This window comes from Epargyreus clarus, unplaced genomic scaffold (genome assembly GCF_041222505.1).
Source record: "Epargyreus clarus isolate Ecla_fem2 unplaced genomic scaffold, WU_Ecla_fem_2.2 ptg000007l, whole genome shotgun sequence".
In the NCBI taxonomy this organism is placed as follows: domain Eukaryota; kingdom Metazoa; phylum Arthropoda; class Insecta; order Lepidoptera; family Hesperiidae; genus Epargyreus; species Epargyreus clarus.
In genome coordinates, this window is record NW_027332215.1 from 22,859,687 (window position 1) to 22,886,667 (window position 26,981).

The 26,981-nt window shown below is 36.0% G+C and overlaps 1 protein-coding gene and 1 long non-coding RNA gene across 2 annotated transcripts in view; both read right to left on the bottom strand.

The window, feature by feature from the left end:
- The window catches only part of LOC140743801 (otoferlin), a 47,160-nt gene extending 39,593 nt beyond the window's left edge, over window positions 1-7,567 (bottom strand). Inside the window, exons 1-4 of the mRNA XM_073075388.1 lie at window positions 6,477-7,567; window positions 5,428-5,697; window positions 3,991-4,177; window positions 627-689 (exon numbers count right to left, since the gene is read on the bottom strand). Coding sequence (XP_072931489.1) covers window positions 627-689; window positions 3,991-4,177; window positions 5,428-5,697; window positions 6,477-7,567 — 1,611 coding nt within the window. The remainder of the gene's footprint in view (window positions 1-626; window positions 690-3,990; window positions 4,178-5,427; window positions 5,698-6,476) is intronic.
- A 3,230-nt stretch (window positions 7,568-10,797) lies between these two features.
- LOC140743685 (uncharacterized) lies at window positions 10,798-16,697 on the bottom strand. The gene is made up of 3 exons (XR_012102489.1): window positions 13,218-16,697; window positions 11,344-13,124; window positions 10,798-11,003 (listed from the first exon to the last, which is right to left on the bottom strand). It is a non-coding gene; the product is annotated as an uncharacterized LOC140743685 (long non-coding RNA).
- Between the last annotated feature and the right edge of the window lie 10,284 nt (window positions 16,698-26,981).

Below are 26,981 nucleotides of genomic sequence, written 5' to 3' on the forward strand. Positions count from 1 at the left end.
GCATATCGCATATCTTACCCACACGTATGCCACTTGCATCCTATCATTTCACAGATAGTTGTTATGCAAGCCACATACTCGCAGCTTGGAAACAGTGCACCGAGTTAATTCATTTACGAGTACGTGAGTGGGTCAGGCGTGTGGGTATCAGCACGCGACAGGAAACAAGTTGCAATAAAGGATACTCGTGACAATATTTTTAATATCTATTATTATAAGCAGGTATTTTGAATTTATGATGGTAGGTACCTCCTTTTTTGTAAACAACGATATTTTTGATAATTACTTGAAATTGTAATAAGCATTACCGTCACTGAATATTATTTGACGAAATGGCTAAAAATATCAACTTAATTTCAACGACTATAACAAAAATAAATGTTAAATTACTAACAATATCGCTGACGCTTGTTTCGTAACCCGCAAGGGTCATCGTTTTGTCCACGCAATGAGAATCCCATTTACGTTTTATTAGGCACGTACTCGCTACTGGGAGCTGTTTCATACACTGATGATAAAACGATTTTATGGGATAACAGAGCAAATTATCACTTCAATAAGTTGAACGCGCCGAGCTGTTTCGCGGCGCAGCCACTTCGCCTCGATTATCGCAACACACTACTTACCGACAACGTTATAATCTTGTCAAACAGCATTACTGGAGCAATGTGAAAGTCGAACACGAAATACTGTGAACAATGGAAACACATCTTTAGCTTTAAGCAACTAATTGACCGCTGAGCGAATGCATCCCGAGCGAATCCCTGACAGATCGTGTCTGACTGTAGTTCAGTTTTGCGTCGGCGTCGAATATAATATGAAAATTTCATTATCGTTATTTGTCGTACAAACAAAAATCATCATCGAAAACATTAATATTTTCCCAAATTCTTGTAAATAACACATTTTGGCGTTAAATTTAATATGGAATAATATTATGAATTTAATTTCCGTTTAAATTTATCTCTTTCTTGTTTTATTTGTGATATAGTGATAATCAGCAGTTAGAAACTATAAGCAAAGTTTACTATGCCCATCTCTAGGCATGTCCGTATGACACTTACTGACAAACTTCCGGAATGCATTCTCTGAGCGGCCACACTACAATATAATTTAAGTCATATTTATAATTATTCATACAGAAATCAAGAGGTACAACTAGACCTCTTACGCTCTGGTGAACATAAAAAAGCAATAATGAGTTTATGAGCATAGTTAATGATACATTTATACTATAAATACAACTAACAGTACACATATAGGTAAGAAATATACGTTCCAAACATGAGTCATGATGGTGGATGGTTTATGAAAGTAAAATGATTTTTTCGCCGAATTCACCGCTAACGCTTTGCAATGTTTCCCCAATGAATATTTGATTTGAACGTTTACTAAATTTATACTAAGTTTTGTCGATCTTTTTGAATTGTACATTAGTTCTTTGTTTTATTATTCCAGTTATGATTATGTTTTTAACCTAACCGCTTGCCAGGACTTTTCACAAACCTTTGTCTGTAACTACCGTATGTATATTTGATTTCAGTGTGAAATATGTTTTATATTGATTCTGCTATACGGTTATGAATGTATGCCTATAATCCTTAACCTTTGTGACATGTTTTGGATCACATTTTTGGTTTTGATAAATCACAATTTATTATGTGACGTATAAATATCTTTATATCATATTTAGTGAATATAGAGCTTAGTTATAGGAATTCTGTACAGTGTACCTATTCGTAATCATTGACCACGACATTTCATAGCTATTGTGTAAGACAATGGCATTGTCTCAATAGAGGTAATATCTTTATATTTATCGATATAACGACGAAACTCCCCAAGTCTCCACATAATATATTGGTACAGCACATTAGTTGTACCAACAACCAACGTATTATGTAGAGTCTGTTTTGTCTGAATTATATCTAATAAGTACAGACAATACAGTAGGAAGACTGGACTAGATAGAAATAGAATTTTATTCAATAAGCTATGTGATACATAGCTTATTGAATGTTCAAGAGACAATAAAATGTTCTCTTGAATAAGTTTTAAGACTATAATAATCAATATAATATTCTGAATTGGCTAGTTCGTATCAGATTTTATTTTTAAACGTGAATACATTATTTTGAATTGCAGAATAGTTAGGAGTAAATTATTTTTAGATAGTATTATTATGTCTGCTATCCATGAATCTTGGATTAATATTGTTTACTGGAAGATTATTTTGTTCAATAATTATGACATCGAAAATTTTTCGTGATCATTATTTATTGCACATTGTAAGAAATATCCTGTTAGTGAGTTTCTATTAATGTAGGTAACGATGGTTAGTAGAGTTCAATAAGAGTTCCGTGAAGAATCTACCTTGAATAAAATAGGTTGATTTTGATTTCCTGTTCTTTGGCCTGTGTATTGAAGTAAGTTACGACGGCAGCTGCGGCGGCGGGAGACAGCTACATGATATCCTTGTACGTTATCCCGGCAATACGTGATTCAATTTATACGTTTGATACCGAACCCAGAAACGGTGTGTCTCAATCGAACTTAGATGGCATTATTAAAGTATTCTTTATTGAAGTATTGCCTCAACATTTGTATTGTCCATTTACGGCTTGTGACGCAATAAGCCGCAAATTGACGTAATTATATTATATTTGTAAGCTGGATAGGTAAGAGGGCAACGTAAATAAATACGAATAAACAATATTAAATTACTGATGCACAATGGGTATATGAAAATACATCGACTGTTTGTAGTTTTACAACACCAATAACAACAACATGCAAACATACGTTTTATATGACGTATGAGCATGAAGTCAAGCGTATATTGATTTTATTCGTATCATCTATACTTAGATATAAACATTTAACACTGAAAGCGAGCGTTTCTACGATGCGTTTGAAGTAAGTTTCAGCATAGACACCAACATGCACGCCGGAGTCACCTTTTCTCGTCGCATGTGTTTTTTTAAGGAGGTAAAATTTTGAAGATCGGGAGGCCGAGATCCGATCACTTACACCAGTGCCGCACCGGCGTCATAGCACTTGCGTAACTGGAGAAAGAAGTAAATCAACCTCCCGACCCGGAAATGGAAAACTTCAGGAAGAATAGGGCTTACATGGAGTATCTAAAGGGAAAATAGAGCCTCGAAGGACTAGGAGTTCTCCGCCGATTAGGTTTTAGAATTCAAAAGAGAGCAGTGGAGTTTCCACTTCTAGTCAAAAATACATTAAGGTAAAGGTTACACATGCGATGTCGATGCGCCCCTCAACGCAGCCATTATATAACTGATGCTAAAACAATGTCAAAGAAATCGCAGAGCAGCAGAAATTTCCATATCATACCAATGGTTCTTGAAATTGTATTCTCGTCACTCGTTGCGGGTCCTTTGAGCCTAGAAGACTGTACCCTAACTGTCTCCAGCTTGTAGTTATGGGATCTAAGTCCTACAAAAACAGAAACAACCCTACTAAAGCAAGAACAGAATATCGTCGTCGATATTGTATAACTGTAAAACAATAACATTATTAAATTAATTAGAAATGACGCTCATTCTCTCTTCCTTAGCAAATAAGTCCATTCGACGTTCATATTTCATTCAATGAATTACAAATCGAAGTGTCACTTCAGCTTAATTTTACTTATTTATCTACTTCGCTTTCTCCTAGAAATTTTGATCGGCTAATAAGGATTGTCCTCAAGCACAAATTTGACGGGTTATATTCTTGACAATTGCCGACGAAAAAAAAGATGGCCGAATATTCCCATGACTTGCCTCGATCGACTGGAGTTCGCCCCGCTCCAGCCGATCGCCGTATAACCAGCGGTGTTATTATAAAATACTACGATTGATTCGATACGATACAATAACACGGTTGTATCTATACAGGAGGTACTAAGATTGTACCTACAAATATATAACCGTTTGAAAATAGTACTGTATTTATTGACTATACCGCAAGTCGTCCAATACTCACCTCATTATAGTACGGGCAGTTCGTACTCTCCTTGACGCTGGTGTATTTGCGGAGTTCGCCGACCTGCACGGAGACCACGGGGTCCATGTTGAGGCCAGCGAGCTGCCGAGCCTCGATAATAGTCACGCACACTTGGAAGTCCGCAGCTTTGAGGGCTGCAGGTGCCGAGCCATCCCAGAGAGCACGACTGTCAAATAGAGTGGATGCATTTACTTATAAATGCATGGTACATGTTAAAATCTATAATAACAAACAGTGAGTTAGTGCAAGTGGAACTACTAAACACTCGATAGATTGGGAAATAAGTTTTATTATTATAGAGTCATATTAGATACGAAGAAACCCGCATGGGTTTGTTATCGTATACAAAAACGTAGTGTTTATACTTAAATGCATTACTTATATCTACTAAGTTTTTAAAATGTATCGTATTTACTCCACATGCTGTAAATATTAATGAGTTCAATCCTGATTCCATGCAGAGTTTTACGATTGTGAGTTTTAATTAACCATGAAAATTAGTTTTGCTATTCAGCGAGGTAATATCGCCAGTGTTTTGGGAATTCCTCCAAAGGACAACAATTTGGACGAAGCCTATCCTATCCTATAGCCCAGGGGTTCCCAATCTTTTGTAACCCGCGGCGCAGTTACAAGTTTAATATTCTTTCACGGCGCCCTGTGCCCTGTCCTAGCTAAATATTTGAGTCGAAAGAAATAGGTAACTACAATAATAGTAGTTACCTTAGGTTGATCGAAACGAATTTAAAACACCACAATATGAAATTGTATAATACGTAATTAAAAAATAATTTAAACGGAAAACAACAAGAAAGACTTGAGGATAACAAAAATAAAATACGATATTTATTCAGTCAAATCAATGTGAAGGGTGAGCTAAGTGATCTCCGCGCAGTTTTTCAAAGCGGGGAATATGACTTGACACTGCTATTCTCCTTTCTTGCTCCACATTGATCCTTAGCGATATTTGTTCTTTATCACAGCTACACCTGAAAACCCAGCTTCACATAGATATGATGTTGCAAACAGAATGAATTTTTTTAATGCTTTGGATGTTAAATTTGGATATTCATTTTGAATCGATGACCAAAACGCCAATATTTGTGGTGTCCAATGATTAGAGGATCGACTCACGGCGCCCCTCTTTACTTTCTACGGCGCACCAGGGCGCCGCGGCGCACACTTTGGGAACCCCTGCTATAGCCTAATATTTAATTTTAGTTAATATTATCATTATTCCCTTTTATTAAGTTTCCGCTTTTGTATATAAGGATTACTTTAGTTTAAAATACTACATATATATAAATTAGTTTGTTTTTCGTAATAGTTAATTAAAGTAGTTAAGAAGTTGATAAAAAATATGTTTATTAATATTTATTTTACTTGTACACTAGTACAAGTATATTATGTATTACTCACATTCGTTTAGTCTTCGGTATTTCGTCAACGTTGCGCGTATCGACAAGCATTTCGTCCGATGTCATCGATACTTGGCATACCGCTGGATCCTGCTCGGACGATGACCCGGCGATGGGGATGAGACCTTGCTCCTCATCATATGCTCTGGCGTCGCGCGAACGGCTTCGTCCGAAACGTATCAGGTTCTTCATCTTGGTCGCCGCACTACGCTTTGGTTCTCGCTCGTCAGCTGCTGGTACTGCTTTCATAGCGCCCATCGAGAACCCGCGTCTAAAAAAAAAAATATTTAAGTACTAATAAAACATAAAAAACCCAAGCCCCGTATACTTAATTGAGTAAATCAGCGTTTCCCAGCCTTTTTCAGTCCACGGACCCTTAGGAAATCAAGCACAATTTTCACGGACCCCCTTAATAAAATAAACAGCAAAAAAACGGATTAGGTATTTATTTTAGTTATTACAGATACAAAAAAAAACAATTACAAAAGGTAATTTTAACCGTTTATTATGAAAAAGAATTAATGTGAAGGTTGGTGTTGCTTTTTTGCAACTAAATTAGGGATATTCGGGTTGATGTTGCTACTAAGCTGTAATCTCAAATCAGATTCTACTTGTCTCTGTATTTGTTGTTCTGTTGTTGATCTGTTGATTCTACTTGTCTCTGTATTTGTTGTTTTGTTGTTGATCTGTTTCTGTATTTGTTTTTTGTATAAACAAGAGTAGAGATTGCCTTTTCACATAGGTATGTAGTTGAAAAAAGCAGTAAAGCGGCCCTTTTGCATTTAATGAGCGATTTATGTGTGGTCCAGAGATGACACCGCGGACCCCCATACATATACTCGCGGACCCCCAGGGGTCCGCGGACCACAGGTTGGGAAACGCGGATGTAAATAGTCGTTGCAATACATTGGGAATATCTTGTTTTAGGCAACAAGGTGAAAGGCCAAATTTCATTTACTTTGTGTTGGAAGACAATATTAACGATTATAATGTCAATAAAATTCTTGCAAGAAAATGTTTTAAAATAATAAGATATAAAATATAACTTACTTAAGCAAACGTTTGCCAACACTTCTTAGTTTTTGGCTTCGGGACTCGTCACTTGAATCGATATTAATTACGATTTTTTTATGTGAAAGTGACTGTTCCATACTTTCTATGTTACGCTGTAAATCTCTTAGAGTCTCGTCCTCTTCAATATCAGATTGAGTAGAGCTAATTGAGCCCTGAAATGAACTCTGCGGCGATTCTTGACCTGAACCTTGCATTAAGGCTAGGCATTGAGCTCCTTCTAAACTATGTGTAGGTCGCGGGCTTTGAGGGACTCCTGAGAAATGTACGGTTGGAGAGGTATGCGCGTCTGCTGGGCCATGAGTAACGCCAGAAAAACGAACAGTTGGAGAGCCATGTGGAGGCGCCGGTTCGTGAACGATCGCAGACGTCTGGACTTTTCCTGAGAAATGAACGGTCGGTGGGCCGTGCGTCTGCCCTGAGCCACGAGGATCAATCAAACGTTTGGCGGTGATTGGGGCTTTTCCCGAGATACCAGCGGTTGGAGAGCTGTGGGCTGCTGTTGTACCGTGAATTTTTACGGGTCCGTAAGCAGTGCCAGGACTAAAAAGACTCTCAGAACCACGACCTGGCCCAGAAGGGCCGTACGCAGATGTAGAGATTTGTCTAGTTGCTGGAATTTGTACAGGCAGTGAGCTGTAGGCTGCCGCAGGTCCCTGAATAGTTCCTACTTGTTGAGAAATAGGTGGGCCATGAATTGTTGCCGGACCTTGACCAGCACCAGAAATTTCTAAAGGTGCTGGTTCAATAGAAGTTCCAGAAATATTACCAGCTTCTGAGCTATCAGAGATCGAGCCTCGAGGTGGTCGTGAGATACTAGCATCTCTTTGTTCATCAATCGTTCTGGAACGCTGAGCGATTTCCGGCAATTTTTTAGTTCCAGGACGTGGCGTCTTCAGTGGAGTGGTTTCTTGGGACTCGGGGGTGGAGCCTTGACGGCCGCGATGACTATGAACGGTTGGTATCTCAGACTGTCCTCCCTTGCTTTTGCGCGAAATCGTTGAAGTTTCGGTGTCAGATAATGAGACCAGCGATGGACCTGCTTCCGGTTCTTTGTAATACACCTCCATCTCGACGAATACCTGAGAACAAAAAGCATATATGCACTTGTCATGTTGTTTGTTTATTTATCTTAAGTTTTGAATAATATCTTAGTGAATAGGATATTTCTGCTCGTTTACTGTATTGTTACGAATAGAATTTAATATTCTTCTGGATTGTGGTTATGATTCCTCTATAATTTATTTGTATTATTAACAGTATTATATCTATTTAGTTGATAAAACAAAAAAAGATTTAACAAAATGTTTGATATATTCAAAATTACTGTCACAAAAAAATGTTTATTATTTCTATAACATTTCTATAACCTTTTTATTATATCTACAACACCATTAAAGTAATTTTTAAATAATATTATCATCTTTTAATAAATATACTGTTTATTTGGAAATCCTATGTCGATAAAGATTTTAAGAAATAAATCTTAATCAGAGATATAAATAAACAATTGGTCCATGGAAATATCATTTATTTGTTTCAATACGAGTGCAAAATGTATTAAAATGTATACCTATATCACTACTTTATCTCCGTATATTGTCATATTGTAGTAATAAAGGTTCGAGAGTATTATTTTTACAACTTTCATGATGATATCGATATATAAATAAGGACCAAATCATATTTCTTCTTTTAATATCTCATTATATTGTTTTCTCTTTAAATGGTCATCGACATTGAATTTCAATAAATATCATTCATGGGCCACATTAATCGTATCGTATTGACAACTGTCAATAATAATATGACACTATTGACAAGTGTCACCCTTTTTTTCGAGGGAGAAACCTTCAAAAAGTACCCGGTGCCGTGGGAGCGACGCAGGGTTATGTAGGATTCTTATCACACGAAAAACCCCCTGGTGGGCTCCGGGATCTGACAAGTGTCGCCCTGTGGCCATACCCACGCCTAGTTCTTAAATCTATCATATAATTACAAAGCTCTTTAACATGTCTTAATATACTTTTCATCTTCTTTTACCACGATTAACTTGTTTATCCGAGCTTTTGAATAATAAATGAAGAAATGTACTCGTATCTTTGTATATTCTGGTGTGTAAATCACGACTACGTCAGTACCTAATAATTAATGAAGTAGCGCTGTTAACTAGGGCACTTTCCATCCCAACAGGATCGAAGTTCATTAAATTATTACCGCTTATGCCATTAATTCTAGTTTTAGCCTACATAAAGCGTTCCTAGTTTGGACCAGCGCAGGGCTAGCCCTTAATTATGGTAGAAAAAGGTTTTCAGCGACCTTTCGTCGTAGATTTCACTTTTCGTTAATTTAGTTTTGATTACATATTAAATAAATTGATACTTATTTGATAATTATGGTAAAAATGAGACATATTTATTTCAGGCTTTTCAAATTATGGCAATGCGTCTGTGGCCGACTTCAGGTAGGACTCTTATGACGTGGATTACAGATGTTCATGGCCGGCTGTGGCCATTTATCTGAATGCCGAGCATGCTAAATCCATATTATAAAAATAACAAAATTTTCAAAAACCACCAACATTTTTCGGCGTTCGCTTTCTTAAATCTTTGCTCCTAAAGCGCCGGCCAGCTTAAGCAAATAGTCTTGTGTTTAGTAATTGGTGTCAGTTGGGAAATTTTCATCAGACTATGTTAACATTATCGGGATTCTCAAGCTACCGGGAGAGTCATCAGTCACATAATACCGTAAATATCATTAAATGCAACCTCTGAAACGAGGGGTCTGAGGGTCGAATCCCTAGCCCACACATCCTATTTCCAAAATGTGCGTATAATAATAATTTTAAGCCTGAACGGTGAAGGAAAACACCGAGGCATCCTAAGAAATTAAAAAAAGTCTGAAAGATATGCGTAGTCAATGCGTAGTCTACCAATTTGCATTTGCCCAGCGGGATGTGCCATGTCCTTTACATCCGGAGAAGAGATCCGTGCCTAGTAGTGGGTGAGCAATCTAAACGCTTTCTACACTCACAGCCCCACACTAGGATTCGCTGTGTCGTGGGTGCCATGGACACACACAGAGACAAATACACAAACACCCAGACCCAGAAACAGAATTCTAAATTCATCATTTAGAAATCTGTCTGGCCGGGGATCGAACCCGGGACCCTCTGCTCGTCAGACCGGCATGGTTACCGCTCCGCCACGTGAGTCGTCTGCAATGTGGGTAAACTATACCATGGATAATAAAAATTCATGTCAATTTCAAGTAATGCATATTAAATTAAAGCTTAATTAAAGCTTAATTTCATCTATGTCTATGGACTATAAAGTTTTACCTCTATTCAATCACCATATTGTCGTATATTTCATAAATATTAAAAAAAAGGTACTTATGAATTTTACAGAACTGTATTAATTATTAAAATCGGACAAGGCTCAGTTCAGTATGACAGGTAATTCAATAACCTATAGGTACTTGTTTCATCTCAAAGTGTTGTTTGAACGATAATGAGTACACTTGATCGCTTTAAATAATACTCATATGCCATCAAAAACAATGCTTGTAAAAAGATCCAAGTCTCGCCATTCAATTCTTCTACCGTAAAAAGTCTTGAGATCTATGTAATACCAAGCCGGTAATGTATGCAGTCCCTACTTAAGGGACCTTCTGTCTTAAGGTATTATCTCACTATCTAACCTAACAACATCTCATGGGACCATACCAATTTTAAAAATATTTTATGTTCTAAATAAATTAACGTGGCAATCGTACTGCAAGTCACATTGTGTTTTCATCTTATCATATCGCATCACACAAGTACGATTGCCACGTCAATTTATTTAGAACATAAAATATTTTTAAAATTGGTATGGTCCCATAAGATGTTGTTAGGTTAGATAGTGAGATAATACCTTAAGACAGAAGGTCTCTTAAGTAGGGACTGCATACATTACCGGCTTGGTATTACATAGATCTCAAGACTTTTTACGGTAGAAGAATTGAATGGCGAGACTTGGATTTTTTTACAAGCATTGTTTTTGATGGCATCTCATTCCTTTTTGTAGATATTTCTACTCTTTTCCTTTCCGGTACCTTCCACTAGTTGAATCTCAACAACAGATTTTTTAAAGGCAATTAAATTGTTTAGGTAGTCTTTGTAGTTATGTAAATAATCTTGCCATTCATCATCACTTTCATTCGAACATGACAATAAATTAAATCTAAAAAAGTTACTATTTTGACAACTGAAATTATGCCCGTTATCCTCAGGAAAAACATTCTAAAACATCTCTACTGATTGTGATTTATTTATTTATTTATTTATTGGGATTTAACGTGTCTTCGTATTAAATAATCGACATCCCTTACTTTCTTCTGAATATCCGACAAAAATCATTGGTAATCTTTCACTGACTTCGTCGGACTCCGGTTTTTGATATAAACCACAGTATTTACTGCTCTTGCTCAAATTAGTTTCAATTTATAATAGACTTCTGACTTCTGAAATGAAATGAAATATTTATTTAATAATGATAACATCAGTTTTAGACTTGTCGCATATACAATAATAGTTCTGTTAGCTGTTTCAACCACAACAATTTGTTTAGGGGTATACAGTATCGCCTTCTAATGTAGAATTCCATTTGTTGATAAGAAAATATTGAAAGCTCTATTACAAAATGTCGTCCCACCATCTGATCTCATACATTTGTTCGACTTGCTAGTTCCTTTTTCAACACTTTATATTTTTTAAATTTCTTAAAGACTCACTCTTATGTTTTAGAAAATAAACATTCATCGTGTCATTCGAGAATAATAGTCGATAAATAATAACATGTACCTTGAACCGTTGAGTGAACTAGCTTCCATGGGACTACATAAATCTGTATGTACGATCTCCAGTATATCGTTCGTTCGCGTTCAGAGGTTTGGAAATGGTTTCTTACTAGTCGTCATATCCGTCGGTAATGTTCACATTATCAAGACCAGTCATAATATTCTTTAAAATTCGCATATATTCCGGATTAATATGGGCTAGTCTTCTATGCCAATATTTATTTGACATTGTCAAATTACATATCGGTGATTTGACAAATTGTTTAAATTTATATATACCATTTACGTTGTGGCCAGTTGCGATGATAATATCCATAGAGTTACTAATAGTGCAACCGTTTTTCAAAATTAACAGTAAATCCTTTTTCAGTAAGTTTACTCACCGCTAACAAATTCATACTTAAAATTATTTATATTAAAAAGGTTTCTTATAATAATTTCCACGTATTTTCCGGGTAGGTACTAACACAAAATAAAAACTAACAGAAGTAAATCTTCATACAAAGTGGGCTGAAGTAACGCACACGTAGACACCACTTACCGACTCGTTATCTCGGGGGGACTCGAGCGCATACGTGCGCGACTGTCAGTTCATTTCTGACACGCGTTTGTAACTGTTTTGTACAAGCAATGGAGCAAAATAAAATACCCTAATTGTGCAATGGACGGTTGTTTAAATTCAACGTTAAACTGTGGATTTTCGTTTTTTTATAGCTATCAATTATCAAGCCACTAGGAGCTGATATTTTTGGTGATCATGGCAAGAATATGTTATAAAGTGGATATCTAAGCTCGATTTATATAACAGTTTCCTATTTCGAATCATTTGAAACGAACTTAACTAAATTTTTGTAATATTGCGTTGAAATGTTACGTACCTAATATTACGTAAGTTGAAAACATGATTTTTTGTTCGTATATATATTGGTTTGTCTTTAATGCCATTTGGTAGGTTTATGTCTAAAACGGATAGGGCAAAAGGAATTGTGTAATTAGGGTAATCCGTTTAGAAGTTATTAGGGATTTTCTATTGTGAACATTATAATTTTTTATGTGCTTACATATAAAAAATATTTTCATAGACATTTATTTATGCTCAATAAGGCCGAAAGGAGATGTTTCAAAATGTATGGGCTCCCGGCCACCTTTTGTAGACTATATTAAAAATTAAGAAAACTTGCAAAGAAGGGGGTTAATTTTCTTCAAATCATGTTCGTTTAATTGTTAAAAAACAATGATTTACACTTAAACTTGCAACACAACAGTGGAAAAACATCATGGCGGTAGTGATTACCGTAATAATGTCATCTGTCATTCTATTTTAACTTACTATATACATTATATACTTTTTAATATATTTTTTTACGCGAATGGGCGTAGATATATAAACATTGTATTGTGTGAATTGAGAAACAAGGCCTATATTTGATAAACATTAATTATATTTACTTTCATAAATCTTGACTTAAAACAAACATACCAAAATATGTACTTCTATACCAATTTATTTTAGTTAAAACATTTAAGTGTGTAAATAAAACAACTTTAAGTACACATTTGATCATATTTTACTTACTCTTCACTTAAATACATTATTTATTCATTTTAAATATCTTCCCTTATCAATATTTTCATCCTGTGACGAGCTCAGCCCAAACATCAAACAATGGGCATAATGTGAGCGCAACTACCTACGAGTACGGTTCGTTGCCCAGCGATGCAGTTGCAATAATAACTGATTATTTTGTCATCCCAAGAATGTCCATGTCTTGCTAATGTAATTATCTAAAAAAGAGAAATGTAAAAAGATTAGCTTCTGTAGTTTAAAATTATTTACGATTATTTCACGATTAATACAACAACTGATGTATATTTTACCTGATGATATTGAATCCTTGTCAACACAATCCACAGCGATCGCACGAAAATCACAAGAGTCCATAAAACATAAGCTGGGTAAACAAGTAAGGTAGAATCACAATAATCGTAAGCAGCACAGAGCAGAAACATATTCAGGATTAAAATGGAATCTTCTCATCAGTACCTACATATTTATTCAACGTTTACATTGGAGTCCACTATTATAATATGTATATATCCACTTTTACGCATATCAAATTGACAACTTCTTCTTTTTTAATTTGACATGTCACTTACATCTATAAAACCAGATACTATTTAAAAGGTGGTTTTGTTATTATTATTATAAATAATTAATTAAGTTCAGAAATAATGAGGGGATACCCAAAACAAAAGCCAGGTTGTAAAGTACTAAGGTAACAATAACTTTACGACAAAAACAGCGAAATACAGAATTACCGACATCCAAAGAGTATAGTAACCTATGTGTGGGGTACACATAGGTTCCCGACATCGACAGTTTTGAAAACTTGACATTGACAGTATTCCGCCATATTTAATATTTCAATGAGGATTGCTTATTTTAAATATTTTTAAACACGAATACTTTAGGTTATCAAAATATATGTGTATTTTTCTTCAATTATGCAAATTATTCGTGTTTTTTAGTTATAATGTACATAAGATGGCCGAAAATGAAACATCTCCTTTGCCTAAACACTTGTTTCCTTGGAAACAAACTTATTATTATTTTATAATGCGGTGACAGTTGCTAAACCTCACGACAGTTATTGTATATTGTGTATGTTACCGTTAGATTGTAGAATACGTTAGCATACACATTAACTAGACTTAAGATTAGCTAGAAAATATGCAGATTAACTATGTAGTTAAAATTCGAAACATCTTTTCAGACTTGTTCTTAGGGCTAAAACACATGCCTTTTTACGACACGACGACGTATCGTGACACATAGCGACATCGTGCCGCAAAGCGATATTGTTTCGTGAAAATATACAATGTTTGTCGTAAATTCATGACACGACGACGCATCATGGCATGCACGGGTCGACGTCAAGGGGTGAAAATTGATACAATCTCGTTTTGTACTTTAGGTAATGGACAAGCTAATCTGCGTTTTAACTGATTTAGGCACATTAGCCGTAACATCTAGTTTTTTTCTCATGACATTTGTCAGAAATTCGGAATGTTTTTGATATTATATAACTTTTTAGGGTTCCATACCTAAAGTTTAAAACGGAACCCTATTTCTAAGCTGTCCGTTCGTTTGTCTGACATAGAGCTCTATTTCTGGAACCTTAATACATAGAAATTTATTTTTTTTACGGAATATGTATAATGGTGGCCGCTTTAACAATATGTACTAAAAGTAAAAAGAAAAACTTTCAAATAAAGGAGAGTTGCCATACAAGGACCTTCTTTTTCTTTATAAGGAGGAAATCTTGAAAAGGTACTCGACGACGTGGGAGTGACGCCGGGTTATGTGGGACTTTAGCCGCACTAAAATCCTCCGGTGGCCGTCCTCAACGTTTGTTGGAGAACTCCGGGATCTCCGACTGAACGTAACAGAAGTCCTTTAAGCGCGATGCCTCGATCGAGCTCTGCCCTGGGAGAACAGTTTTCGCTCCTCCTAAACTATCCGGTGTTCACGACGGTATGCGACTACACATACCGCCGTCCTTCCCGGGGACACTTATTGGACGGTTCGAGCTCCCTGTTGCCACTCCCAACTTCGGAAGCCCCCTTGTAGTCGCTTCTTACGACAGGCACGGGATATCGTAACCCTTTTTTAGTCCAGGAACTACAGAGACAAACATATAAGGACCTGCTATTTTTTAGCGTTTTTCATTTGAAATGTTCACAATGCATTATATGGCTGCTATAACATCAATTAGTAAAAATAAAAATAAAATAAACAAATATTTTTGTGGTACGGAACCCTCAGTGTACGTACGAGTTCGATTCGCACTTCACCCATTATTTGAATTGAATTTAAATTGAAGTTGGAATTGAAAACGTCTTTTATCTCGAGAATAAAAACAATTGACGTCGCCTATAATAGTAGGGGAGCCCAAGACGGGATTTCGAGAGTGACTCGAACGCGGCAGATTAAGATATGGGAGATACCTTACATCCTATAGAGTATCTTAAACTATCCATTTGGGGGGTTCAACCAGGGAAGTCCATCAGACTATTAATAAAAAATCGTATTATCTATAGTAGCTTAATTACATGCTGAAAACAATAAATTTATAATCTGATGGTTTGAGGGCGGCGTTAGGGAGTAATAAGGTTGCAAAAAATCTATACCTGGACATACTCGAGTGCGGTATTTTTTTTAATACAAAGGAAATAATGCTAGAAAATATGCACTATCTGATAGCGCCATTTATTAGCATGGATCCCTGGAAAGTAATGGTGTACAACAAACTAAAGGAAAAGGCAAATTTTATGGAAAATACATTATTCTTTATATATTCTCATTCTGTTTTTTTTTTCAAATCGTCAATATAAAAAACCCCTCCACTAAATCGTCAGCTGCAACATAAAACATCAGCTGGAATTTCCTGTATAATAATCTTACGCCCTCGAGTGTGTCAAGATAACGTTTTTTTTTGCATTTTCGAAGAGTCACTGACAGTCTTTCGAATCGAATCGTCAGTCTTTCGAATGGGGGACTCATCTGGGGTAACTTCATATCCCCTTTGAAAATCTAATGTGCTGGTTACTTTTTTTCCATTTTTACCTCTCGTATGGCTGTCCCCCTATGCAAACCAGCAGATAAACATATTTCCGGCATCAGAGATATATACTCTATCACTAACCTTCCGCGCCTTGAGTATGTCTGACTCTGCTTTTTACATTTTTCGAATCATCTAGAAGCTATTTCCACGGTGAATCGAAAAATATCACACAACCTTCTCTTCACTCTAACGTGTAATCTACACAATCGTATACGTCCTATTGACGCTCGAGTTTCTACCCATTTAACATCATGGGCTCCCCTACTACTCGTACATTTCGCGGACAGAAACACAGATTCATTAACTGCAAATGTAACTTTGTAATCCTATATAACTTATATAGGATACAAAGTTATTTAATGTAGTTGGTGTATCTAGATAACTGGACAGAAATTGCAAAATATTTTAGTTTTTCCATGAGTTATATACTAAACACTAATTGTACCCTCAATTTCAACGTTCTATGTCTGCTGGAAGTGCCTTAAACTTTTGATGATCGGTCAGTCAGTCAGTGAGTGAGTGACAAAATTACGAACTTTAACTACTTGTAATTCTTAAACTACTGGTTCAAATTGCATGAAATTTGAAATGTACCGTGTCTATACAATGCTTGCTTGGCTCCTGAAAATTCAGGCTTCTAGCTTCATATGCAACGAAGTTACAGGGGGTCAAAAATGGGCCGAATTGCTTCGGGAAAAGTATGGTACGGCCGTGCCGCTTCTTTTGGCTCGACTTGGCGGAGGCACTGCCGTGCCTCCAGATTAAGTGAAAATTTCATGTACAACAAAAAATATAACGACAATATTCTTTGCAAGCCACCTGACCTAGTTCTATTTCGTTTACAAAATACACATACTACCCGCCATTTTATCTGAACAAAACACGAACAATAGCTTGCAAGGGTGTTCATCTTGTACTTTTTAATATTTAAATCTTTCCATTGTGGAGGTTACCTGTATTATTTGTTCGTAGTGAGATATTAGAGGAGTAATTGTAAAAATAAAGAAGGGTGTGCGCTGATGTGCGCCTTAGTAATAAGTAAGGCGTGATATTACTAACTCAATGCTTAAGGGTGAAATGCAAATAGGATACACGTTAAACCGACGTTAAGCAACCATTGCAATCATACCTAATCTCCAACACGAAAAAAAACTAATCTAAGGAATTGTGTTTCTCTGCGTTTTTTTTTTGTACTAAAATCTTCTTTAGCGGCGTTGTGTGTACAAAGTGCTTTTTGTGATGGGTAAAAAATCTTAAACGTCAGCACACGTGACATGATCGAAAATTCGTAAGACTGTCATGTTTGTGTACGATAGCGCAATAAATGAATACCGTATTTTACCACATAAATGTTAATACTTTTATACTGATAATTAAGGTAATTTGTGCAAAATTATTCCTTAAACAAATTGCTAAATGTCAAAAATGCACAACGTCAATATTTAAGCTTTCACTTCTGCCGGCAGTCCCGGAGTGCAACCCGTTGATTTTTTTTAATTGATACTATTCAATGAGAAGATGACCTATGAACGTAGATTACATATGTAAAACTAAAGTACATATGTAAAAATAAAGCATTTTTACTTTTTGAAGTAGCTTTTTAGGCGTCTATTTTGAACGCAATGCCGTAACACCGGGGTGAGCTCGGAAGGAAGCACTTATCCATAATTTATTCTACATTTTGCACGCGGTAAAAACGAACGACCGACGATGAACCGTGAAAAACCTGTAAGAGTTCAACCGATTGTCAGTACCCTTAGTATGAGTTATTATGTTTTTACAAAAATGACGGTTTTTGTATTTGTTTACATATTTGCCCATACATTTCCAATCAGCGCCCCTAGCGGATTGTATCAGAACTGAACAGTCATGTTTGTAAAAACGTAAAAACTCATACAAAGGCTACTGTTACTTAGCAGTTTACTAAAAACTTAAATAGATTCTTCGAGTAACTGTAAACGACCGATCAATGGAAAAGATTGTAGTCGAACACCTTGAAAGATATAGTTCTGGGAAATGTCAAGTATAGGATTTAATACATACGCGTACATTTAGATATTGCTAATGTAAGGCGTTGTTGATACCCTACCTTTTTATGTACACTTATATTCAAAGTACCACCGCTTTTATTTATTTTTTGAATCTTAAGAAGCATTATCTTGAAATACTTGAAGTATCAGTCCCTATGATACAACATGAAATAGATTCGCACAGTGTACCTAGCTAGAAATAATTCTTACAGTTTTCGTAGCGACCGTAGCGCTACGTAAACGTGTAGACGTTAGCGCGCTACGGCGCTACGGCTCGTAGAGGGGAAAGGTTAGCCGCTCGAAATTTTAATGATGATAAGCTTCGCGCTGCCGAGTAATGACCCAGTTTGAAATCCGAAATACATTTCAAACAAGTAACTCGACTTATAACCCATTGAGCTACTTTTAAAAACAAAATAAAAAGCTCTTTCCCATAATTTACGGTACAACTTAAAGTCTTTTAAGCTATTCATCTAGTGACAAATTTGTTCGGAATACCACCATAAGCGCATTACATTAATTTTCTACACAAATATTCATTTTTGAGAAAAGTCGTAACATGCGAATCTTGCTTAGAACCATCGCCTTCATTTTACTCTGAACTTTTAGAAGTCATAAAATATATCTTGAAATACGAGTATCATTCCCTATTCCTCGCCCGACCGGATCGCACATTCTAACGAGATGGTGAATTTTCACCAAATAATTTCCGAACCGACGAATCACGTATTGGAATCGGGAATGAGGTCGAAATTGAGATAGAAGACTTGTACATGGTATACGATAAAAGCGGATTCCCTATGACACAACATGAAATAGAATGATTCTTAGTGTACGTAGCGACCGTAGCGCTACGTAAACGTGTAGACGTTAGCGCGCTACGGCGCTACGGCTCGTAGAGGAGAAAGGTTAGCCGCTCGAAATTTTAATGATGATAAGCTTCGCGCTGCCGAGTAATGACCCAGTTTGAAATCCGAAATACATTTCAAACAAGTAACTCGACTTATAACCGATTGAGCTGCTTCTAAAAACAAAATAAAAAGCTCTTTCCCATAATTTACGGTACAAATTAAAGTCTTTTAAACTATTCACCTACTGAAAACTTTAAAAATTAGTTCAAAATACGGTAAGCGCATTTCACGAACGACGACGAACGAAACTTGCTTGGAATTTCAGTCACAGTATGTGGCATACATACTTCGTGACTGAATAACTGCTCTTAACACGGTACCTGGGATAAAGGCGCTTGCATCTCGGTTTTAAAACTTTAACCGCTTTTCATTAATTACATTTACGGTACGTTTCAGTTGGAGCTAAGTATGTTTGAACACGTACAACTGAGGGATCATTACGTGGAGACGTGTCCTTGGGAACAAGTACCTCGCACCGCTGGTTCTCACGACCTCTTACAAATTATGCCAGAATTCCGAATTTCTCGCAATCATTGTATTAATGTACACTGTACGACGTATACCGCAGACCTAATACAGATACAGGTCTGTGAGGTATGCCTTTTAAATAATTTATGACGTATCTATGGTAAGATGTGGTTCGTAAAAATCAATGTTTTTGAGATTGCTCAGAGATAGACGCTCCAACCCTACCCAAAGTGAAAAAAATGTCTTGTGTCCAACAGTGGGCTATAAAACGTTAAGCTGCCTATTAGCTTCTATCGACTGCATAGGTAAGTATAAGTTGCGTAGGCTATCTAATCTATTTTTGTAAGTAAAGGCCGTTTAAGCGTCCAATTATTTTTGAGCGACCGACGAGTAGCACAAAATGATGTTTTTTTTGGACTTTATTATAATTTAGGAGTAGCAGAGGTGCATGCATTCCACCTTATGGTAAGTAGCTACTGCCGCCCATGGACATCTGTAATCTACCCCAAATAGGATTAGATATATCTATCTGAGGTCGGCCTCAGATGCGCCGCTATCCCTGAAGACTAAGCTGAAACGCCTCCAAAAAGTATGTCTCCCTTACCACACCTTACAAACCAGAACACAGCAGCGCTTAACACTCATGTGGCAGTGATGCCGCCGGAGTCGAACCACAAAGGGTTCTACCATCTTCAACCATTATGTGATTTCATTGAAAAAATATGCAGCGATAGACGCATACATGAGCATACGCTACTTTATCGTCGAGCGACCTTTTGTCAGTTCTGTAAACCACTACTAAAACTGTCAGTTGCTTGAGCGATATATATATACAGTATATATACTGCGCAGTGCAGTACATTAATACATTTATCGTCTGTGTTTAAATAATGCAATAGAGACAATAATGTCTGATGAGGAGTAATTGTGTCAGAACCAGAAATGAGTTAGAACCATCCAGTCGTGATGTAAATGGTGTGTATTTATACATCTCCGTTAACCCCTATTATGATTTGGTTATAACTAAAATAAGCATGAACAGTAAAGCCTTAAAACCTAAATTGGTACCACTATTAAACCTATTTTAACTAGATCTACCAAAAAAACTGAACAAGAAGTATCAAAGTAAGAAATATTTCCTCAGAAGTACGTATTCAGATAAAAACGAACATGAAATTTTGCATGTACTCGAAAACTTTCTAAGGATTTGCGACAAGTCAAGGTGCGATCACACGCACTATTTTTGACATGATTATATGGCCAGAGGGCTAACTTGATCCTTTCAAACTTTATAAGTATTTCGATCTATATTAAAATGGGAATATATTGGTGTATAGATATGTATTTATAAAATCCATAGATAAGTTAACACCGTTTAATCGGACACTGCGAAACTTGGTAAATTCAAGTACTTATTATACTTTTTCATAGAAGAGGCTTCTAAGAAATTTAGTAGGTCAAGTATATCTTATTATACTTACTTGTGAAATTAGTAGGTGAAGAAAAATGCTTTTTCGCTCATTCTCAGGAAAACAACACCTCCGGCTAAATGTATCTCTCAAATGAAGTACACAATAGATCGAACAAGATGAGAAATTACCTCTGAGATTAACCTACAAAGCATATTATACAGTTTTTAGGTTGACCTACCATTTCGTTTTGGTACTTGTTCAAAAGTTACGCTCGACATAAAGCAATATATCAATCATATTCCCAATTGCAATAAACCAAATATCAATAACAACACCCTAATGAGGTGTCAATTAATACGAATGCAAATATTTAAAGCTCCCTACGAACTGAAGGGGGATATCGAATAAATGTCAATACCAAATCAAGCTTCATGACATTCGACAGGTTTAATGAAACCTGTCGAATGTCATGTTTAATGAAACATTTTCAACTACCATACGAGTATTCCGACCGTGAACGAAATATTGAGAATGTCATTTCGTTTGGAAACATTTCCGTTATTTCAAGTTATCTGTTTCTGTCTTTCATACCTGTTGAACTGAACAACAAGCATTTCCCTTTGTTACAAACCGTATTTCATTGATTTGCTCAACCGTCTTACTAATATCCTTATCCTTACTAATATTATAAATCTGCAAGTAACTATGTCTGTCTGTCCGTCCGCCTCTTCTTCACACCTAAACCACTAAACCGATTTTAATGAAATTTTGTACAAAGATAGTCTGAGAGCCGAGAAACGACATAGGATAGTTTTTATCCCGGAAATCCCACGGGAACTAGGGATGGCGATCTAAGATCGATTAATCGGAGAATCGATCTTTTGGACCAGAAAGAACGATTATTTTAATCGATATTAGTAAGGATTGAATCGTAAACTATACATTTGATCAAGTGATAATCTTTAGCAAAGTTGTTGTCCATGAGCCCACGAAGGTTTCAGAGTTGGTAAGACCAATTCTCGCCAGATGGCGCCACTGTCATTCCAATGAAGGTACGAATTTTCAGTTTTATGTATGTTAGTATGTCATATTATTTGTTTTTAACGCGGGCGAAGCCGCGGGCAATAACTAGTTAATAATAAAATACAGAACAATATAAAGAATAGGCAGATGTAACATATTGAATGGAAAAAATACTTGAACAAGTCATTCCTTGCCGAAATCATAGTATAAATCGTATTGTTTGGCATTGATCTCTTCTAACAGGGGTTTTTAGGGCGAGCGAAGCGAGTCCTCTATAATTCAAAAATCTTGCAAGCTTTCCATCCCTTTTTTCAAAAACTACAGGGCTTATAAATTTGAAACTTAACATAGTTACTTAAGGTCATGTCTAGATTGGACCAACACGATTGAAATAAGGTTTTGTACACAAAAAAAAAACACTTTTTTATCCAATTTAAATTTTGTGTAACATTGATGGCTGTATGACTTGGATTATTTTTGTTTAAATAATGGCAGAATAAAAAAAAACGTCATGATGAATGCAGACATTTATGACATAATTATGTCAATCAAAAATATGAAAATGCTAAGGTGGCAGCAATGCGTCTTTATTAGTAGTATATCGATGGGTGGCAGCGTTTCACCGGTGTATTTTAAAAGCGTTTTGTTTCAAGTTTTTCTTTGTTTTATAATATAGGAGTAGCCGACGAGCATACAGTCCATATGATGGTAAGTGGCTACTGCCGCCCATGGACATCTGTAATTAACAGAGGTCGGCCACAGAAGCACCGCTCCCCTGAGGACTAAACTGGAACGTCTCCGATAAGTTTTTTTTTAATAATATATGAGTAGCAGACGAGCATGCAGTCCACCTGTAGTAAGTGGCTACAGCCGTCCATGGACATCTGCAATCAAACCCAGATAGGATTACATATTCCTACCTGAGGTCGGTCACAGATGCGCCGTTACCCCTGGACTAAACTGGACTAAGCTGGAACGCCTCGAAAAACCATGTTTCCCTTACCACACTTTTCGAACCAGAACACAGCGCTGCTGTTATGAGGCAGAACTAGGTGTGGCGGTGGTGCCGCCGGAGTCGAACCAGATAGGGTTCTACCACCTAAATTTAAACTATCCGTCCGATTTATTTAGTGTCAAAGAAAAAGTTTAATCTATTTACAATATGCGTATCGAAAATGTATCTAATTAATTACTATTAATCCATTCATATAAAATCTACGTATCATCGTATGGTAGGTACATCAATATAGCTCTGACAACTAAGTATAGTATAGCCATATCTTTATGAATTGTATTCTCCAGGTTATACTGGTGTACTTATAGACTGTAATACTGTAAAGTTTCATTCAAATCCGATTAATATAATACACAAACATCCATCCATACTCACAAACTTACGCCTTTATAATATTCGTTGGATATTATAAATGTTTTGACGCAGTGCAGTTTCAAAAACTCCACATATCCGATTAATCTAAGTTTTTGTTTACAGTGGGAAATTAAAAAAACGATCAAATAAAAAAAAACTTAGCGACTGATAATGACATACTGTTTTAATAACTTGTGCGACTACATTACTTAAGTGAGCGACTGGAAATATAAAGAGGCAACTTTAGTATTAAGATAGATTAGGTTTTTGTAATTGAATTGGTTAGGTTAGGTTGGAACATATAAGACAATATAAAACGAAGCGAGCAGGGCGCGACAGCGCCCAGCGAGCGGGTGGGCCCAATCTGTATGAATTCAGACCTTACCTTTATTCATGATCAATGACATGAGCACACAATATTCTACTTATTATAGTATTTTTCAAAGTGATTTTTGTATTCGAAACACTTCATTTAAAATAAAATGCTGCTCAGTATTAAAAAAAAAAATGCTAAATATTGAATAAAACGCAGGACGTAATGTTTACACTTAGAAAAATATTAGGTCGCTCAAATTAATGTTTGTAAGTTGCTGTTCTGTTGATTTTTCGTCACTCGCAGCCAGTTCAAATTAATGTTTGTAAGTTGCTGTTCTGTTGATTTTTCGTCACTCGCAGCCAGTTAAAATTAATGTTTGTAAGTTGCTGTTCTGTTGATTTCTCTTCACTCGCAGCCAGTTGCTCCCTTAGTAATACTATAACCAAAATTCATTATTTTTGTCATTCAAAACTTTTCTTTGCAGTCACTCGTTTAAATACTACCCGTTTAGAATCCATCCGCAAATTTCATTTCCATCGTCAAAAAATACTTTGTTTGTGACAAAAAGCCCAGTGACAAATTTACAATTTAGCGACTATCACATTGTGTTTTACGGAAATTCGTTCCTGTATTGTATAGAATTGGTTATGTTAGGTAGAAACATAAAAGAAAATACAAAACTAATTGAGCAGGCCACACACATAATTCATTAATTTAATTCATAAATTTAATAGTTAATTTAAGAATTGATAAAAATGTTATTTAATAGAATTAATTAGTAGCTCGTTCGCAGCTTTACGGAATGTATCCCTCGGAGCTTTAGTAAATTAAAGAAGTCGTGGTGAATTCAACATTCACTGATAAATGACCAAAATCGACATGAAGAGAATAATAAAGGTCATTCACCATCTTGTTGATTGATAACAGACCCCAGATTAGCTTATAATGTACTGCGTTTCAGACATCCACAATAGCTTATACCTATATATACTTAAAAAATATTTTTTTGCAAATCAGACGCAATAATTTTATAAGTATGGCGGAGTTTAAATTCAAGAGTAAAAAGATACCAAGGATAAATCGCAAAAAAAATTACAATCCCAAAAAATGGATCTAATATAAGTTATCCACCACAAGCATTTAAAGTGGTTCTGGTTCTGGATCAAAGGTAGCTTTGCTCTTCATAGGTCCTCTGACGAAAGGTATATTTAATAATTTATTGTTAATTAATAAGTGACCACATCATCCTTGATATAGGATCTTAAACTGAATATACCATTCACGATACGCGAGCCCTTATAAAGCTGCGCTTTTTGCTAGTTTGGCATTGATCTCTTCTAACAGGGGTTTTTGTAGTTATGGAATGTAAACAATAGTCCGTCTAAAGGATTTGTTAGAAAATTGTCCTACCCATTCACGAATATGTTTTCCTAAAATCCATTGGGTGGAAATTGTTAGGAATTTCATACAAACACTTTCACTCTCGTTTTGTTTCTCGAAGTTTGACATTTCAGAACACAACTTGTTACCAATTGGGAGAAAGTTTTGTACCCTTACCAGGAGTGTTTACGTTTCAACAAATATGACTGTTTTGGTATTTGTTTACGTATTTGCCCATACAAATTCCGATCAGCGCCCCTAGCGGATTGTGTCAGAACTAGGAAATCGTATGGGCCAATACGTAAACAAATACCAAAACAGTCATATTTGTCGAAACGTAAAAACTCCTGGTAAGGGTACAGGATGACTATTTTCTTCCCCATAGCCGGTTGATCATGACCTAAACACCAGACGCTAATAGCCTACAAGGTTTTACTACATGTTTTTAATATTTAGGCATTTGTGCTTAACGAATCTTCCTAAGTCAGAAAATACTTATGTTACTTACGTTTTACGACATATACAGAAAGGGCTATCGTTTAAAAACGAAGACTAACCAATCATGCTCGCAATTGCATTATTTCACGTCATTTATATTCAAGTAAGAACTTGTGGATAAATCTTCTAAATTTCAATAAGAACAACGTAAAGATAGAATTCCGGTTTATTACCGTTTATGATAATATAGATAGAAAATTATCATCATAAAATATCCCTCTCAAACATATTTTAAGTCACATAAAATAAAAACAAGGGGGAAACACTATGTCTTTTACGACGCAAAAACTCATTACATTTAATGCGTGGGGAACGGTAGCTTTATCTCTCGGTTTTGGTATCCTTAGGAACGGGCGAAGTTACTTTTATATTTACTCGGTTTCGCAGTGAAGTCACGTCATCTTGTTACTCGTCAAATTATAATTGGAGAGAAGTGTTTACTATCAAAAACTGGGCAGAATGATAATAAACCGTAAAAATTCAGTTACAATATTCTTGTGCCGCAAAATCTAAGAATTATATTCTTAAATAATTTCAACACGTACATAATAGTTTACTAATTTAACAACGTACTTCTATCATGGAACGTCTATTACCGAAACACAGGAAAAAAATAAAAAAAAATCTCGGCCCTTTTCGACCGCTACGCACTATAGCATAAGTGTCGTGAGGATTTTTCGTGATGCTCGCCTAAGGGGGTTAGGTTAGCGTCACCCAGCGTACCGCGTGATAAGGAACTTCGTTCCAAAAACATTTACTTATATTCTGTGAATTAAACGCACGTACGAGTTGTATTTTGTATATATACATGTGTACCTACATAATATACTGTGAGTTTTGTAAATACTTGCAGAAGTATCTTCAAGGGGCAATTCATACAAACGAATAGTACGAATAGGATAGAGGTTCCCAACCTTTTCTTGGTCAGGGCCCACTTTTATGATATCATTGTTAGCAGGGACCACTATATAGGTACAATAAAAATAAACTTTAATAATAAAACTAAAACTTTAACTTTTTATGAAAAACTCAATAGGAACATACATAAAACGAAATAATAACATTATAAGATAAACTTTTGTAGTTTTGTATTAAGGTAATTTCTGTAGGTAAATGGATCATCTTTTACAACTTCAGCTATCCTAGGACTAAACTTGTTACTGAAAGTTACACATATATCATCACTTACTTTAGCCCGCTAAATTTAAAATTGTTCGCGGGCCATAATTTGGCTTCTGCGGACCACTGGTTGGGAACCGCTGGAATAGAACATGGTATACACGATTATGATATCGCAGTATTATCGCAGTGGCCAAGGATTCATTCGCTCGACTCGGCTTCGTCCTCAGGAATGCGAAAGACCTCCGTTCCAACAGAGTTATCAAAATTCTTTATTATGCACTTGTACGCAGCAAAATAGAAACAAGCGCTTGTGTCTGGAACCCACACCAAGCCAAATACATTCTCCTTTTGGAAAAAGTGCAAAAAGCGTTCCTTAGATTTCTCTACAAACGAGAATACGGTTACTACCCGTATCTGTACCCAACTAAATTCCTCTTGGGTCACTTAGGGTTTAATTCTTTAGAGGTCCGTAGAAACCTCAACCAAAT